Source organism: Bombyx mori, chromosome 22 (assembly GCF_030269925.1).
Source record: "Bombyx mori chromosome 22, ASM3026992v2".
In the NCBI taxonomy this organism is placed as follows: Eukaryota; Metazoa; Arthropoda; class Insecta; order Lepidoptera; family Bombycidae; genus Bombyx; species Bombyx mori.
Window position 1 is genome coordinate 7,872,102 of NC_085128.1, and position 18,749 is coordinate 7,890,850.

At 40.8% G+C, this 18,749-nt stretch overlaps 1 protein-coding gene across 2 annotated transcripts in view; it reads left to right on the top strand.

The window, feature by feature from the left end:
- LOC101737746 (pancreatic triacylglycerol lipase) overlaps window positions 1-18,749 on the top strand; it is a 38,218-nt gene that overhangs the window by 14,420 nt on the left and 5,049 nt on the right. For both annotated transcript variants that reach the window (XM_021351807.3, XM_004931866.5), the window contains exons 2-5: window positions 14,924-15,079; window positions 16,942-17,062; window positions 17,313-17,460; window positions 18,224-18,376. In XM_021351807.3, coding sequence (XP_021207482.2) covers window positions 14,932-15,079; window positions 16,942-17,062; window positions 17,313-17,460; window positions 18,224-18,376 — 570 coding nt within the window. In that variant the 5' untranslated portion in view covers window positions 14,924-14,931. The remainder of the gene's footprint in view (window positions 1-14,923; window positions 15,080-16,941; window positions 17,063-17,312; window positions 17,461-18,223; window positions 18,377-18,749) is intronic.

Here is an 18,749-nt window from a genome sequence, read left to right on the forward strand (position 1 = left end):
AGTATTAAAAAATCTCACAGATGGCGCTGTATTAAATAGTATGTATATTTCTGTCTCATTCTTTGCTGGCTTCATCCTACACATTTTTGTATTTGTGTCTCTTACCTGTCGTTTTTTCCGTTGCATCCGGTTTGAAATCACAACGATTCTAAAGAAGTTTTCACTTCAAAAACATGTAATTTCATCAGACTGCCTAATTTGATTCCAATTTTCCAGGTTTTTGCTTGAAATCGATCCTATACTGACACCGGCAACAATCAATTAACTATCCGTATTGTAATTGGATTGTATTCCATTATCGTGCAACTCCAATACTTTCAAGGAGAAAGTACCGTAGCTAATCAGCTCGTTGCACCACAACATCTCGGTTGCATGTAAACTTACATTAATATGCAAATGTTGCTGTAATACAGCCTAGAATATCTATTATTTTGTGTAGAATTAAAAAACAATTTTAAACAGGAATTATATTTCTCGGAAATAATTTTGCATTTGCATTGCAATTAAACAATTTTAAGTTATATTTTACTCATTCTAATAGTTATTTTAGTCATATTAGTAAGCTCGCATCTACCCAAGGTTCCACCGTCCTGCCTAATTTTACCGCGAAGGAGTTATGCATTCTAGATTGATCGCACGGAGAACCGTTATACAACACAAGTGAGTCTTAGACCACATGTCTCAAGGTGTCTTACGGTATTATATCGTGATGTCCGTAAACTAGTTTAGTAAGTACTAATTACTGGGTGAGGCGTGATACACCCATTGCACAAAAAAAAATTACTATTTTTAATAAAAACTATTTTTCAATATTCGATATTTGAATATTGTGTTGACAAATAAAATACCTTGGTCCTCCTTGACCACGAAAAATATAAACAAAAATTTTCAACCTGTGACTTGGTACTCCTTTCATCGATGCTACCTGTCCATTTAATAAGCATTGCGTATTTTTCTAGGAACTAAGATTCATCTCTGAAAACTTGTTGTTCGGCTCGGATTGTTATATACCACATTGACAAACAAGACTACAAGACATAATAGTGCTTAAGTCATAACTACCTGCATGTTTTGAATTTAAATTAGTTAGTAAAAAAAAGTGTTTTAAGGTCAAAATCTAACTAAAAAGAAATAAAAAATATAGATTAAAGTATCCCTTTCAATCAAAGAAATTTAAAAAATATATCAGTGTCCTTGTAAGTATTAAACAAGCTAGTATAAATTAAATAAAAAAAACTTCCTATGTGACATGACACGTAAACTATTCCACTGTTATACATATTAAATATCGGCTACTGTAGGAAACTTTATGAACGTAATAATAAAAAAACGACGGCAATTATTATATTTTAGAACAGTGATTCTCAACCACTGTTCCGCGGCACTTTTGTGTGTCGCCAAATTTCAAAAGTGTGCCGCCAAATTTTGCGAATAATGTTAATATTATTAAATTATATCATTTGAAAAGAAAAATATTTTAAAAATGAACATATATTGAAATCCACAAAAAAAATATATTTTATTTTAGTTTATTTCGTATATTAAATTTTTTTGATAAACTATTTATGCAGTGTGTTGTAGTAAGTAAATAATTTTCTTTTTTTTTTTTGTGTGCCGCCAAATTTTGAAATCGTTAAATATGTGCCGCAACAGAAAAAAGGTTGAGAATCACTGTTTTAGAATAACGATTATATGAAATTTACTCGATACTTACAGACTTACAACTGGCGTTGATGTCTTTTCTATTAAAGCAATTAAGTATGGTGTGATTAAACGCACGCGATCATGATTTATCCTTTTGAAATTATAATCAAAAATACTTTTACGGCATTTTATATTGCCGTTTTATTATTTCTGAGATTTCGGATGCTTTACAGTTTTCGTGGTGTCACGGACGACTATTGTGTTAAAATTAACGTCGGAAATAACATAATGACTATAAAAAAAGCGAGAAAAAAACGTAAAAGTAGTTCTGATTACATCTGCGACTCGTGAAAACTGAAGAAAATTCTTTTGAAAGCAATTATTTATTGGTAGGCAGCGGCTTGGCTCTGCCCCTGGCATTGGTAGGCAGCGGCTTGGCTGGCATTGCTGAAATCCATGGGCGACGGCAACCACTCACCATCAGGTGGGCCGTATGCTCGTCTGTCAACAAGGGCAATAAAAAAATAATTAATTATGTTGTGGGAGGGTTAACAACCAGACTTTGTAGATTGACAGCCAAACTGTAGCCAATTATATGCATAGTGGGTTGGCCTAGGGCTGTATTGCAAAAAGTCCAATGCTCTACCGACTGAGCTATCCGGGCAGTCTCCTCCCGGTGATGGTCACGGGGCGACCTAAGGGGGTTGAGGCTGCGCCGCACGCTACCGTCACTCTAGCGCGCTGGCACCAGGAGGACGGGACGGCGCGTCGGCGGCTGCGGACTGCGATGCGGTCCGCATTTTCGTCGTCGCTCTCGTCGCCGAACATACTGTTGAAGAGCAACCCGGTCGGCAGTGTATCGCGTTCCGACCCGGCAGGCTGATTCTGGCCCAGCGGGGTATCCCGGAACACCAGCGGCACCGCCCGGGTGACCTGGTAGGGCCGCCGTACCGCGGAGACCGACGTCGTTGATTGTCGACTATCGCCTCGACGACCCGTCGGTCGGGCGTCCTCGGGGTGGCGCCGCGTGTCTGGTTGTAGTGTTGACCGCGGGAACCCCCTACTCTGTCCAGGTTCTGACCCCGGACGGAGATCGGACGTCGGGTGTAAGAGTGCAGGGGAGTCGTTTAGTGGGTGGGCCCTAAAATCCTTGGGCCCGCGATCTGCTCTCAACACCTGCAGATCGTTAAGTCTCACATACCCCGCGCGCCCCCTAGGCGCGGGGACCTCGTAGGAGGTTCGGCCCTCTATCCGAAAAAAAAAAAAAAAAAAGGTCTGTATTGCAAAGTTGTGGGCGTCAGATTAGATTTATATACGACGCCGGGAGTCTTAAGAAGTTCATTGATATCAATGGTCTCAGTCTCATGAGACAGGAAGTCATCACGCATCTGGCCTTCAACTAAAGGCGTCAAACATGCGGCGATAATTCCACCACGGGACGAATGGTGAGCAGTAGGACAAATAATAATCATGACCCATTCTAATCGACCCTGACGGTAGTGTCCAATCGCTGGTGACGTTGAAGCGTTGACGAAGTCAGTCTCTCCAAGAAAATCTTCAGGACCCAAGGCCAATCTAATGATCGACCCAGTCGGTACTGCACTGGCTAGCAGCTTTCCAACTAGCGGATGTTCAGCGGGAAGGGGGTGTCGGCGGAGGTACTCCTGTAGTGATTCACCACGGAGAGCCGTCGCTAATATCTTCATAAGGACAATTCCTGCCCATTTGAGGCCTTCGAGCCACCACTTGTCGCCCAGAGTTCCGTCAGACTTTATCCTCTTCGGAAATATCACGAAACGTCGTAAGGCGTACGGACCGTCGGCCGGGCGCGAACACGCGCCAAAGGCGCATGACGTGCGGCACGAACAGCACGACCAATATTCCGCTTAGCAACACCACGACCACGGGCGTTTCCACGACCACGGGCTGGCATCCTCGCGAAGCTATTTGCCGTAGACACTCGAGTTCATTCAAACATGAGGTCATAGGACCGGTAAGATTTACTGGTTTTCTAGTGTAGTTGTTACTTCGGTAATGATACTGTAACATAAAGATACAGGGGTTAAAGAATTAGAAAAACCAGACGTCCAACAGGTACGCACTAGGTTTCCCTAAAATCGCAACTTGGAGCTTCCGGGCTCACTTCGAAAGATTGGGTCCCCGACTGATGTTGGCCGCCGGCTCACTGAGTCGGCTGTTGCCGAACGTCGGTGGTCCCGACATGGTGGTGCGCCGCCTCTACACGGGGGTGGTGCGGTCGATGGCACTGTACGGGGCTCCCGTATGGTGCCACGCCCTGACCCGCGATAACGTCGCGGCGTTGCGACGTCCGCAGCGGGCGATTGCGGTCAGGGCGGTTCGCGGGTACCGCACCGTCTCCTTCGAGGCGGCGTGCGTGCTCGCCGGGACGCCTCCCTGGGACCTGGAAGCGGAGGCGCTCGCTGCGGATTACGCGTGACGATGCGATCTCCGCTCCAGGGGGGAGCCGCGTCCCGACGCGGCGGAAGTTCGAGCGCGGAAGCTTCAATCTCGGCGTGCCGTGCTCGAGGCGTGGTCTCGCCGCCTGGCGGACCCCACCTACGGGCGACGAACCGTCGAGGCGATCCGCCCGGTCCTCTCGGACTGGGTGAATCGCGACCGAGGACGTCTCACCTTCCGAGCGACGCAGGTGCTCACGGGACACGGCTGTTTCGGTCGCTACCTGCACCTCGTCGCCCGGAGGGAGCCGACGCCGAAGTGCCACCACTGCAGTGGCTGCAACGAGGACACGGCGGAGCACACGCTCGCATACTGCTCCGCTTTCGCGGACCAACGCCGCGTCCTCATTGCAAAAATAGGACCAGACCGCTTCCGACCGTCGTGGCTACGATGCTCGGCAGCGACGAGTCCTGGCAGGCGATGCTTGACTTCTGCGAGTCCACCATCTCGTAGAAGGAGGCAGCGGAACGGGAGAGGGAGAGCTCTTCTTCCCTCTCGGCGCCGTGCCGCCGCCGTCGAGCCGGGAGTCGGAGGAGGGCGTTTGTCCAGCTCCGGCCCCTATGAGGAGGCAGTCTCCTCCCGGTGATGGTCACGGGGCGACCTAAGGGGGTTGAGGCTGCGCCGCACGCTACCGTCACTCTAGCGCGCTGGCACCAGGAGGACGGGGCGGCGCGTCGGCGGCTGCGCACTGCGATGCGGTCCGCATTTTCGTCGTCGCTGTATATACCGTATGTATGCCGAACATACTGTTGAAGAGCAACCCGATCGGCGGTGTATCGCGTTCCGACCCGGCAGGTTAGTTCTGACCCAGCGGGGTATCCCGGAACACCAGCGGCACCGCCCGGGCGGCCTGGTAGGGCCGCCGTACCGCGGAGACCGACGTCGTTGGTCGTCGACTATAGCCTCGACGACCCGTCGGTCGGGCGTCCTCGGGGTGGCGCCGCGTGTCTGGTTGTAGTGTTGACCGCGGGAACCCCCCTACTCTGACCGGGTTCTGACCCCGGACGGAGATCGGATGTCGGGTGTAAGAGTGCAGGGGAGTCGTTTAGTGGGTGGGTCCTAAAATCCTTGGGCCCGCGATCTGCTCTCAACACCTGCAGATCGTTGAGTCTCACATACCCCGCGCGCCCCCTCGGCGCGGGACCTCGTAGGAGGTTCGGACCCCGGCCCGAAAAAAGAAAAAGGGTTAACAACAAAGGAAAGGGTGAAATTACTCGGTAGACCGACGGTCCGAATATTTTTGTTCGGAACTTTCATATTATATGCAAGCTTTCTTGAAAATATCGTAATCGAAATTCAGGCATCTGTCAAATAGCTCTAGTGTTGTTTAATAGCTATCGCCACAATGCTAGTTGAGATTTAGGAATTGATATGGTTTAATTATCTTGATGAACTATATGCTTAGAAACATATCTTCAATAATAATAAAGTTTTAATACAGCAGCTCTAAGCTGCTTATCCTATATTACGAGTACCGGAAACATTTACGAATCAGAATAAGTGCTTCCAGACTCCGAGTTTCAAAGTACCGAAACCGCTGTAAAACGATCCCAGAGCCCGTGATAAAACAGTTACTTGACTGCTTTACAAATAACTTAAATCTTTTCAACGGATTCTCTTCACGTAATTTCCTGAACGCATGTAAATGAGGCTCTCCTTGCCAAAGCTAATAAAACAAAAGCGACGTAAACGTAAATCGTAAATACAATTGAATAATCTCGTTTTCTATCGATTCCGTGAAGGAAATGAGAATGTGGACTGTGTAAAAGATTAACAGATACAGATTAAGCGGCTCCCAAAGTCCGCAATTGCCACCACTCACTCGGTGACAACAATTCGGTCTTTAGCATGAATAATCTTTAAACTGGAATTAATTCTTCGAGGCAGAAATAGGCCGAAGGAATACAACCCCTAATCTTCCTTTTTAACGAACCTCTTAACGAGTACTAATTAGAATAATAATAAAACGTGTTTTGTTTTTTATCCACGATATTATACCTACATTGTAGTATAATTAAAACTGCTCTTATAATTTAATCTCGCGTTTTTTATTGTCCTTCTATGATTTCCGACGTTTTGAACACTTTAGAGTTTTCGTGGTCCATGATAATCGCCTTATCGTTGCCGCTGCTGACTACTCCCCGAATCCTGATCATGCAGGAGCTAGTCACCGTCGACGCCCTAGACACGTCCTTACGGATCCATCAGATCCAATAACCTTTGCATTAGATGCCTTCAGCTCTAATACTAGGAACAGGCTTAGGGACCCCGGTAACCGTACTCGTCGAACTCGACAAAGAGGTCGACGTGCAACCTAATCCATGCATCAGCCCGCTGAGTTTCTCGCCGGATCTTCTCAGTGGGTCGCGATTCCGATCCGGTAGTAGATTCATTCGCGAAGCAATTGCTCTTGAGTTGTTAGGTCTCCTTCGGAGGCGCTCGGGCAGTTGTTAGCAAATCCCGCCCCTCTTGGCTGAGCCTTTGCTCGCCCACCTGTCCTGGTGAAACTGGAAAGGCCTTCGGGCCACCAGTAAACTTTCAATCATAAAAAAAAAAAAGTTTTCGTGGTCATGGACGACTATACTCTATTCCAATTACGAAGTCCCATGAGACTGATGCTATGTGTGTTATGTTATGTGTTATTGTATGTGTGAATTAATTATATAATGATATAGATTGATTGTGTATTTTTTAAATGATATTTACGACCATGAAGAAATAAAAATATTATTTCAAATTATCCGAAACGTGAAGAGTTAGTTACGTTCTAAGAAGTGTCAAAAAGGACTTCATAATTGGAATAGAGTATAGTAATGTAATTTTAAATTACATCTACGACGTGCGAAATCCAAAGAAAACACTCAATTATTGTAGTGGTTAATAGATAAATGCTATAGTAGGCTTTGGAATACAACTTTGAACAGTCCTCTCGACAACGAAGCCCTTCACTTGTTGCTATTAACTACACCGATTTCCAATCGCCTATTAAATATATTATGTAACTGTGATGATTTAGATGACTTTCCTTTTGGCTTTGCTTGTTCGTCTCCAGTATTCTAGGTTGTTTATTCTGTCTGTACAGTTTTTTCTGATGTAGGTACGTATTTAGCATGTGCTCAAGAATGACTTCATAAATAACATCGCTTAATAAAAATGAAACTTTTTTTTTATTGCTTAGATGGGTGGACGAGCTCACAGCCCACCTGGTGTTAAGTGGTTACTGGAGCCCATAAACATCCACAACGTAAATGCGCCACCCACCTTGAGATATAAGTTCTAAGGTCTCAGTATAGTTACAACGGCTGCCCCACCCTTCAAACCGAAACGCATAACCGCTTCACGGCAGAAATAGGCAGGGCGAAACTTGCAAAAATTATAATATATAATATGTAGGTAATTAGGGTGGCTTGCGAACCTGAACATGTGAATACGACCACACTATCTACTTAGGTACTGCGAAATTCCGATTCGATGTGGTCAGCTGTAGAGAATATATAAAATTGAGATTTAGACCTCATGTCTTAATCTGAGTGGCGACATTTACGATATTGAACTGTATGGGATCCGGTAACCACCTACCACGAGAAGGAGGCCCCCGGTGGCTCGTCTAAGCATTATAGTATTGAAACAATAGTTGAGAGAATAATTATTAGCTTTCCGCTATTAATGCAGTCATAGTCGTCAAACATTCAAAAGTGTTATATACATATGTATAATATGTTAAACACTTAAAATTTTTGTGAACGTTGAAAACAAAACATACACTATATGAAGTTAATATGTTCACAGATTCTAACAGTAAGTTCTATTAACGATAACGAAAGCTATGACCAGTATTATGATTTAAGCCAGTTGATCGTTTACCGAAGTATTTCAATAAATAAATGAAAGTACAATTTATCCTTACGAATACTACTTAATAATAGCATGTATAATCTTTACATGAGATGTTTAACAACAGGTTTTTTTGTTTAATTACAATGTGACTTTGTGTATTAAAACAAAGCTAGGCCAAGGATTTGCGAACGTTAGTCGTAATCCTCAAATATTGTAATAGAACACACACGTATCACATCCCATACCTTTATGTTACAAAGTAAAAATATTTACCTTAGAAAAACATGTACTTAGTGGTTTGCATATATTTACTCATACACGACCGATTGCTATTTAGCCATATTTCGCATACAGATATCTAAAATATAAATCAATATTAAATCTATTCTGAATACAATAACCTCTTGATGTGATTCGAGAATCCATTTTAAAAGCAGGTTAAATTTAGAAGAATGAAATTCGATAAACAAACGCAGCGAACTGTCGCTTTTGTCCTAGTTATGAGGGAAACAGTGTCAGTAAATAAATAATGCAGCAGTCCAACTTCAATATACCTTTGTTTAGATATTATTACCCAAATTTAAGAATACAGTAACAAAACTTTTGCTTTCCTCTCAGACCTTTCAGGAAAGTACTGAGAAATATATGCATCGTCCTTTTATTTTATAAATAGAATTGTTTTATGGCATATTAACAATACTAATGAATTTTAAAATGTTGGAAAAGTCTCGTGATTTACATTCTTAATAGAATTCATATTTATGTTCAACTAAGGCCACAGGGCGTTGTGCAAACGTCGGTCACACGTCGCATTACAAATGTACATTACGAATGTTATTTTTGTTAAAATACTGAAAGTAAAAAGCTTATTTAATTAACTTTTGTGGCACAATTTTTATTGTGCGGCGATTTTTATTGACCACGATGACATTTGAGAAGTGGGTCAACAAGATACAGCCAACCGAAGAAGGTCATCATTAATTCGTAAACTATGCATTTGCTTAATACAAATCGTGAAATGTTAGATAACCTAAATAATTTTATGTAAGTCATATTTTTAATTTATTTATATTCCATTCAAAAAAAAAAGTTCCATTACCAAAGTAATGGTAAACTGGTAAGATTTAGAAGCATATATTAAAATAAAATCCAAACATAATTTCAACACTGTACGATGGTAAATAAAAATGTGACTGTTACGTGTTTTTATTTTTATCAGAGCCCTCCGATATTAAGCACTTCGTCACAAGTTATGCAAAATATACAATGTAGTAATCAAGTTAAATTTGAAGCGAATCGTGTTCACAGAAACGATTACGTAAAGGTCGTTCGAACATTACTTGTATTTCGACACTGCGATTGTTGTTACGTCTTCGATACAACTGGAATGATAAACTAAACAATCCAATGACAATTACCTATTTACAATAGTTACCATCGCACCGCCCGCCACCGGAGTAGAGTTCATCCATACTAACTGGAGCCACTGCGGTCATCGACAGTGCGTTTCCAGAGGTCTTTTTTGCCACGTACCATCCGGCTATAGAATGAGCTCCCCTCCACGGTGTTTCCCGAGCGCTATTACATGTCCTTCTTTAAAAGAGGCTTGTGGAGAGTATTAAGCGGTAGGCAGCGGCTTGGCTCTGCCCCTGGCATTGCTGAAGTCCATGGGCGACGGTAAACACTCACCATCAGGTGGGCCGTATGTTCGTATGCCTACAAGGGCAATAAAAAAAAAAGTCAGTATCGCATCTAATGATACACAAGCCGCAATCCGGTGAACTGCTCATCATTTTAGCTTCATTACTTACATAAGCTATACACTGACACTAATGTTATATCAGAGTAATCGGGTTAAGGCACAATGCGTTCATGTTGCATTACAACGTCCGGCCGTACTTCCGCGCTGATATTTCGTTACTTCGGGAAGTACTTAAATTACAATTCATAATACATAGTATATATATATATAGTATATATACTGATAAATTATCGTCGTCACTAATCTCTTTCACTAATGAATAAGCCATTACTAGTCTGGAATAATGCGAATAAGTATGTTGTACACAAATTTTAATATTCTGACAGATACTTTTTTTTTTTTTTCTAATAAATACATACCTAAACTATGTCCACGAACAACGTCTGCAAAGATACAACATAGTATAATAAAAAGCAACTCGGCAAAATAAAACTGCGAAATTTCTTTACTTAATGAGCTACACTGACAAAGTGAAGAATAATTCAACTGACGTTAATGAGTATCAGAGCCCATATAACGACGTTTATGTCACCCTCCACTTTGAGACATGATTTTGAAGTATATATTTTACTGCATAAAGCCATCCCCGCCTTTCAAACCGTAACGCACATTTTCTTCACCGCTGAAAACAAACTACCCATGGGAGCTTACAGTACGCCCTACCAAATTAGTTAAAATTTCCCGTATTATTGGTGAAGTAGAGGTTTAATTTTTTATTACCCAACGTTAATCCTTCCTTTTGAAGGTCGTTTGTGAACAAGTGTCCTCCAAGCGTCTTTGTCCTCAGAATTGGTAGTAATGACCTCTGTACAAAATCTTATCACTGACTGAATTGTTTCACTTATCTATGTCCTGTGAGTTGCAGACAGTGGCACACACACGCTAGGGTTCAGTGTCCTAAGTCTACGTCCTACGACGACTTAGCTTGAAATGTATAGTTTCTCTAAAAACCCCTTAGATAAATCAGAAGTATTAGAAAACCCTACGAAGGAAAACGGAAGATAACTGTATATGGAATCGTTGGTACAGTGTACTTTCCATGGTATACAGAGACTTTACACCAGCACCACATTTTGTGCACGTTGCTCCGCATCCGATCCGCCTTCTATAAGGTTCAATTTTCCAACCTGTGTAGAAAATTCTAAGCACAAGTGTTCATAATAAAAAAAAAAACGAAAATATGATGTCAATGGACTCAGACGACCACTTAATATGCACCATGTGTATCGTGAACTCGTCTAGTTATCGAGAACAAACAAAATGGTTTTGGTGCCTTTCTACGGCTAGCCTTCCGGTTTTTTCTTCGTATCACAATTAATTCTATTTCGTTCAGACGACAAGAGAAAGTAAATCGTCTGAACGGTTGTTGTTCGACGGCCTGTCATCGAATTAAAGATATTAATTAGCTTTTTCGACTAGCTCACGCGGGCAGACGACGATCTCATGGTTCACATTAAGTGGTTACCGTAGACATACCGTAGACAGTACATAGAGAACTGAAATCCCGCAGCTTTTTCAGAGCCATAAGATTTTCTATCTCAATTTTTCTGTAGGTACCGATAAAATGGTTGTTTCGGTGAAAATGGTTGTTTCGGTGAGTTCCTGCACCGGATCACAGCCGAGCCGACGGCAGAGTGCCACCAGTGTGGTTGCGACTTGGACACGCCAGAGCATACGCTCGTCGCCTGCCCCGCATGGGAGGGGTGGCGCCGTGTCCTCGTCGCAAAAATAGGAACCGATTGTCGTTGCCGAGTGTTGTGGCATCGATGCTCGGCGACGACGAGTCGTGGAAGGCGATGCTCGACTTCTGCGAGTGCACCATCTCGCAGAAGGAGGCGGCGGGGCGCGTGAGAGACGCACAATTCCGCCGCCGTCGAGCGGGGGCCAGGGAGGCGGATCTCGCCCAAGCCCTGGCCCTCTAAGTGTTTCGGGTCCCCCTCACATGTCGGTCTGGGGACCGGCGAGGGGGGCCTAAGAAGACAACGTGCAAGCTGCTCTGCACGCGTTTTACGCAAGAGCATCCGGGTGATGGAAGGCCGGCTATCCTCGACCCACGCTGGTTCTGGCCCAGCGGGGTATTCCGTAGGGTAACCCACTCTAACCGGCGCCATCTAGGCGGGTTTCCGGCAGTCTGCCGACCGAGAGGGCTGGCGGTCGTGGCGCCGACGACCGCCAGTCCGGCGTCCCGAGGGAGAGGGTGATGGGAGAGATGTGCTCCGCACTAAACGCTTCACTTTCCCCCTGAGCAACAGGAGGTTTTAGTCAGATCGACTCTGATATACCCCGCCCGCCATCCCCAGAGAAGGGCGGAAGGGCGGCGATTTCCTCCTGACAAAAAAAAATGTAGCGATAAAAAATACGCGTTCGGTGGAAGAACATCATTGTAGTCGTTTCCACCCTGAAGGATTTATAATCATACCCTTCTACTAGCTTTAGAACCGTACAGGCAAAACCTTTTTGATCATTTGGTAATTAATAAATCAAAAGATTTTTTTAACATTACTTCAACTACTTAAAACTGAATATGTACGAGTACTACTTAAAATTTGTGATTCATAGCTAACTTACATTTCTGTTCATTATTATTAAATATTTACCAGAAATTTAACAATAAAATATATTTCAACAATCCTCATACCACAATGGTATGCTTCCTAAAAACTTCAAGGTGTTTTGCTGAGATTGTGTAGGTAATAGATTGTGTTTACAATTCACAGTGTGAAATGTTTTTTTCCGGCATTAACCATTAAACAAAGGGTTCTCAGCAAAAAGCAGCGTATAATGTAGATATCGATAGATAATTAACATTACAAGCTATGCATAGCTATAAAAAAAAAAGTTACTAAATTAAACCTAGAAGTAAACGTTGAATGTTTAGTTTACGTTGGTTGCAAATTACATATATGGTCTGTAATAACATATTTGATTGCCTTTTATATTTACTATACCGTATTTCCTATTAATATATAATTGTACATAATATTATATAACATATTTTCACAATTATTAATAATTAATACTTATTAAACGCATTCAAGTCATTCAGAAATAGCGAATCATGTAGCGAATCACGTTTATTTATTTTCAAGAGTTGGTTACTTTTCGACTGTACCGCTTCATTGTGCTTTGAAACATTTCCTCATAGAAAATTTACTGCTACGTCACGAATGTAAATCCATTTATCTAAGCCCTTGTTCGAATGCAATTGAAACTTTTCTGAAATCGTCGTCGTCGAATTTATAAGACTTCCGGTATTCTCGTATCATGCGTCACCACTATGCTGACGTCTAAATGCTACAGGCAGCTATCAAAGTGTAGTATCAAGCTATCGGTGTCAGGATCTGGAAGGAAAAAGGTCTGAACAGAGCAGTCTGGAGAGAGAGGCTAAGATCGGACTAAGGACCACCCTGGGCTGTAAGGGCTAAGATGATGATAACGTTCTTACTAATTACTTCCCCGACGAAGTAATAACAACGTGTATAAAAAAAATTTTATTTATTTATTTACGTATTTACTGGTATTAGACGCTTTGATTGTATTTGTGAATAAATGCCTACGTCAAATGTTAAATTTTTTTTGGCTTGAGACGATGACTAACAACGAGTTATGGAAGATCACCAAGTAGACACCAATGGAGAGGGGGATCCTTACGCGGTAGTGGCATTTTTGCATTGGTCACACATTAAGAAAGCCCCGATACCCACCTATCCTTTGTTCCACTGACCTGATAAGTATTCTAGCAAAAGCAAGAGAGGCCGTCCCAGACAACTTGGCGTCGCTCAGTAGAGCGGAAACTGGATGTCTTGGGCATGTCGTGTTAGGAGCTGCAAATGGAAGAATTTCATTCGAGCCGTACACCCTAGCACAGGGTAATAGGAAAGAAAGAAGAGAAGAAGAGGAAGAGTGCATTGGAATCCCACACGGACAGATACCATGAAGCGGCCACGCTTTCCAGTTTTATGGGTGGGATAGCCGTTATACAATTCAATTAAAAACTCGACCTCGTGTCTTGAAGTAGGTAACGATATTCACGTGATAGATTTTTTTTATTGCTTGGATCGGTGGACGGGATCACAGCCCATCTCGTGTAAATTGATTAACGAAGCCCGTAGATATTAACAACGTAAACGCCGCCATCCACCCTGAGACATGAGTTCTAAGTCTCAGTTTTATGGTAAAACGGCCCAACTGAACAAAAACATCCCATCTTAAGTCTCAAAAAGACACATTGAACTGTGTACGGGTTCCAGAAACAACTTACCATTAACTAAGAACAGATTAAAACGATGATTGACCTTTTTGTGTTGGTATTTGTCATATACTAAATCATTAGCGATTTTGCAAAGAACGCAAATGAAACGGAGATTTTTCTTTTTTAGTTAAGAAAACGATTACCATAATTACGCTTTACATTTGCACATACACATTGCGTAAGAAACGTGAGCATGGATACCTTCCGCATACCATTCGACGAGCGATATCGACCCAAACAAAATTAAATAGGACAAAAGGGAAGGGAACTCGATCATTCTATTCTTGAAGAAGAATTATCAAAACTATGCTCATGACATTCACTTTCCTTCTCTCGGTATAAAAACCAATACGAATAAGCTGCAACCAAACATGTATCTATTAAAGACCAGACAGAGAATAAAATGTGATAAAGGTACAGCATCTGTTTGTTATCAATACTAACTGTCAAATTTACTTAACAGATTTTTTCTATTGCTATGTGGACGAACTTTTGGTACTAAAAAACCTACACTTAGTACTAAGTGGATAATGACTCGTCTATAGTCTATAATGAGTAACATATAGACAACGGAATGTCAAAGCCATCATCTACTTTAAGACATGAATTTTATGCCTCAATCGTAATAGTATGGCGGCTGTGCTAGGTTTTAACGAATTAGTAGTATCTGCGTGAGCAGGCTTAGAATACGCCGCACTATCAATAATTATGCAAAATTATTTTAACGGGTTTGCATTTAGTACACGGTGTCAAACCTTTATCGTGGAAGTCACTTTTATTAACTACATATAAAATATTCGTAGAAAATGTGTTACTTGCTAGCGAGATTCGAACACTGGTAAAGTTGTATCGCTGGATACGAGTGCACCAGGCTTCTAAAGTTTTAGGCCACGATGACTTTAGAATATCACAGAAGCTATTGAACCGTCATATTTACGTTTATGTTACAGGTATCCCAATGCGCAGACTTCACCTCACAGACAGACATCTTCGAGTTATGCTGTGGTGTATCCTGTTAGGTCTGCAGCCAGCGTTTGGTGGAATACTTGACCCCTTCAACTGGGCAAGATCAGATAGAATCGAAGTCAACATACCATGGCTACCATGTACGTATACTACATGAACTTTATAAAATTATATTATAATCAGAATTGAGATTTCAGAGAATGAGATAACGTTGATATTTCTTTGCCCAGAAACTGTGGGATGTCTATGTCTGCAGTCAATAGTTATCGAACTTCATTTACTTCTTATATGTTCTTTCTTATACGGGTGCTCTTAATCTAGTTTTTATTATTTTTAACCGACATTAAAGAAAGTTATTAATTCCGTTACATTTTAGCTTAGAACTCATTCATTTATAAACTGATTTGGAAATCTTTATCTTATCGAAAATTATATACTATCATCAGGTATCGGCGATTTCATCAAAATCATTTTTAGAGAAATTAATCGTTATGTGTAGTTCTATTTTTTTAGTTTTGGTTTTTCTGTTTTTAATTTATAAAATACATTATCATTTTAGTATTATGGACTTATCGTAAACTTAAAATTTTAAAACTTGAAACTATTCAACACAAGAACAAAACATAAAAGCTTAGGCATTTTCCTTTACTACATTTATGTACCTATTCTACGTGGTGTGAAGGGAAGGATAGATAGTATTACAATATCATTGTGACTTGGGTTTCGTGTCTCAAAGTGGGCAGCGCTATTTGCTTGGTGATGTCCATTCGCTCTGGTTTATACTAAACAAAAATAAACAAATAAACCTAACCATTGAAGAGCAAATTTTTTTTATGTCTGAAGCTTAATAACTCGTAATAACAGAAAACAAATGAAGTTAAGCGAAAGTAGTTTATATAAGTTAATGATTTATTTGAAGTAATGATTATGTTGTCAGTTTAAAAACGCGCGTGCCTGAAACAATTAAATAAGAACCGAAAGTGAGAAGCAGTATGCATAAAAACAATCATTCTATCTCGTAATCAATAAGTAATTATGAATGATCTTTCAATTGCATGGTTACTTATCTGTAACATTTAAATAGAAACACCTATTCGCCTATGAACCGCAAACATTAATTGTTTATTTGATTCCAGATCTGAGTTAGTATCTTTGTGAAAGATATTTCGTATTCTTTTGTGTCTCCGGCATATGTAACACAGGGGCAAATTGTACTTAGTCGGTTAATGTGTAAATATAATTAAATCGTTACTAATTTCAGACAAACCGATATAATATACTCCGGCTTTATTGAGAACTAGCCACCCGCCGTCGCTTCGTTTCGGGAACTGTAATTTATTATTGATCTTATTGAATATTCTTTTATACAAATCTGGTCTTGACAGTAACAAACACAATAAAAATGGCTGTTCTTATATTAACGGTTCACTATTTTGACGATAATAGCTTAGATAGATAAATGCTGTCACGGGCTTTTTTGTAGGACTATTTGAGATGAGCATTTCCATTTTACATTAATACATGTAACCCCACTTTTGCGGCCCGGCTTTTACGGCGCACGCAAAAATAGCTCGCAGATAGCAGATCTTTTCCTTCTTACTCGACACTCATAGTTTTCTATTTATTATTGTTTTGGGTATATAGTTACGTATAATAAGTTTCAAGCTTTTAGCTCTAAAAATGCCGATAATTCCATACAACTTTTCATCCTCCCCTTTTAACCCTTAACAAAGCTTTTATCAGGTTAAAAAGTAGCCTTTGTCTTTTCTCAGGCTCTAGACTATCTGTGTACCAAATTTCATGTAAATCAGTCCAGTAGTTTTTACTGCTTCACGGCAGAAATAGGCGGGGTGGTGGTACCTACCCGTGCGGACTCACAAGAGGTCCTACCACCAATAAACACCACATTTGAATAACAACACTTCAATTTTATAAATTGAAAAGGAAAGAAAAACAATTCGATTACGTTATTTAATTATTTCCATTTCGTTTTTAATTGCAGTTGAAAATGAAACAAGATGCTATGATGAACTGGGTTGTCTCAACATTACAAGGAGCTGGTATCACCTGATTCATCGTCCCTTCAACGTGTTTCCGTTACCACGAGTTGTCATCAATACCAGGTATAATAAATAATGAAAAGACAGTGATCGACACATTCAAATTAACGATCTATTACAATTTGTGGGATTCGTTGACTGGGGACTAATTCCGATGATTTTATTTTACAATTAGATTAACAATTTCCATTTACAAGATGTTTATATACGCAAAAATTCATATTTGAATAAACTAATACTCAATTATTACCAATGTTAGAATTTTTCATAAAAAAAAACAATCTTCGTACGCTTAACACATCATTTTCAACAGGTTCATTTTGTATACAAAGAAGAACCCGACTGATGGTCAACTACTGAACGTGAATGTGAATAAGACGATAGTGAAATCGAATTTCGACCCTCAGAAACCTACGAAGATGATCGTACACGGATTCATCGATACACCGCTTTCTAATTGGGTTGGTTTTAAGCATGTTTGCCGTGTTTCTATATTTAATAATCAACTGTGGTGCAAGATCACTGTGAATTCCCTGGGTGGACACCTCTGTAGATTCTGGCTACACGGGAGTTACAATAGGAGGGAGTGTCAGGCAAATATCCGAAAGCAGTGTTAAGTTATGGCAGACACCGCACCACGCTCACGGCACAACATCACTTTTGCTGGTATTTAATTCATAGATATATAGCAGTCGAAGTGTGAACTGTATGATAAACTATATAACTCCTTCGTTCCAGAAAAATGAACGACATATATTTTGCGAATTCACAAATAAACTCCGCCACAGATATTAAATGATTTATTAAATAATTAATTTATGATTGATTAATTTATTTTAAAAATTGCAAAATTGTATAAAATGCCAATATTTCAGATTAATTTTAATAAAAAAATTCATAAAGTTATTATAAACATAAAATAAAAATGTTTCAAAAGTATCAAAATTAATAAAATTTCTGACATTAAGGGCGGCGTGATAAAAAGCGCCCAGGGCGGCATTGAGCCTAAACCCATCGCTGGTTCGGAATGGAGTAAAAGTAAGACAGAGTTCTCGTCTCTCGTACTCCACTTCAGTCATCGGCTACTTTCTTTCTCACTCATAAAATTCGATGTAGCGGTGCTACAATAAGAACATTAAATAAAGAACATTGCGCACTATCTACTTGTAATAAACTGTTAACAATAAACCAGATTTTAAAAGTTTCATTAATTGTAACTTTCAGGTCAGTGAAATGAAAGACGAACTCGTAAAAGCCGGTGACTTTAACGTTGTTATTGTGGACTGGGCGGGAGGGAGTCTACCGCTCTACACCCAGGCTACAGCAAATACAAGGCTTGTGGGTTTAGAAATCGCTCATTTTATCAATACTTTAGAGGTAAATACACTTTTAATTACATTATTTGTGAGTGACAAACAAAAAATCCGCCCGTTTTTGAACGACACTCATCGCGCTTGATATTGATCATGTGAATATAAAATAATTACTAATAATACTAAAAGCTCTTATGAACAGCAGTACAAAATAGGCACAGCGTAGGCAGCGGCTTGACTCTGCCCCTGGCATTATTGAAGTCCATGGGCGACGGTAACCACTCACGATCAAGTTGGCCGTATCGACCCGACCACACCGATTTTCTCGCCGAATCTTCTCAATGGGACGCGATTCCGAGCCAGTGCTATATTCAACGAAGCAATGCTCTTGCTAAGGCTACTGTTAGCAAGTCCTCCCAGGCTAAGCCCGGTGATCT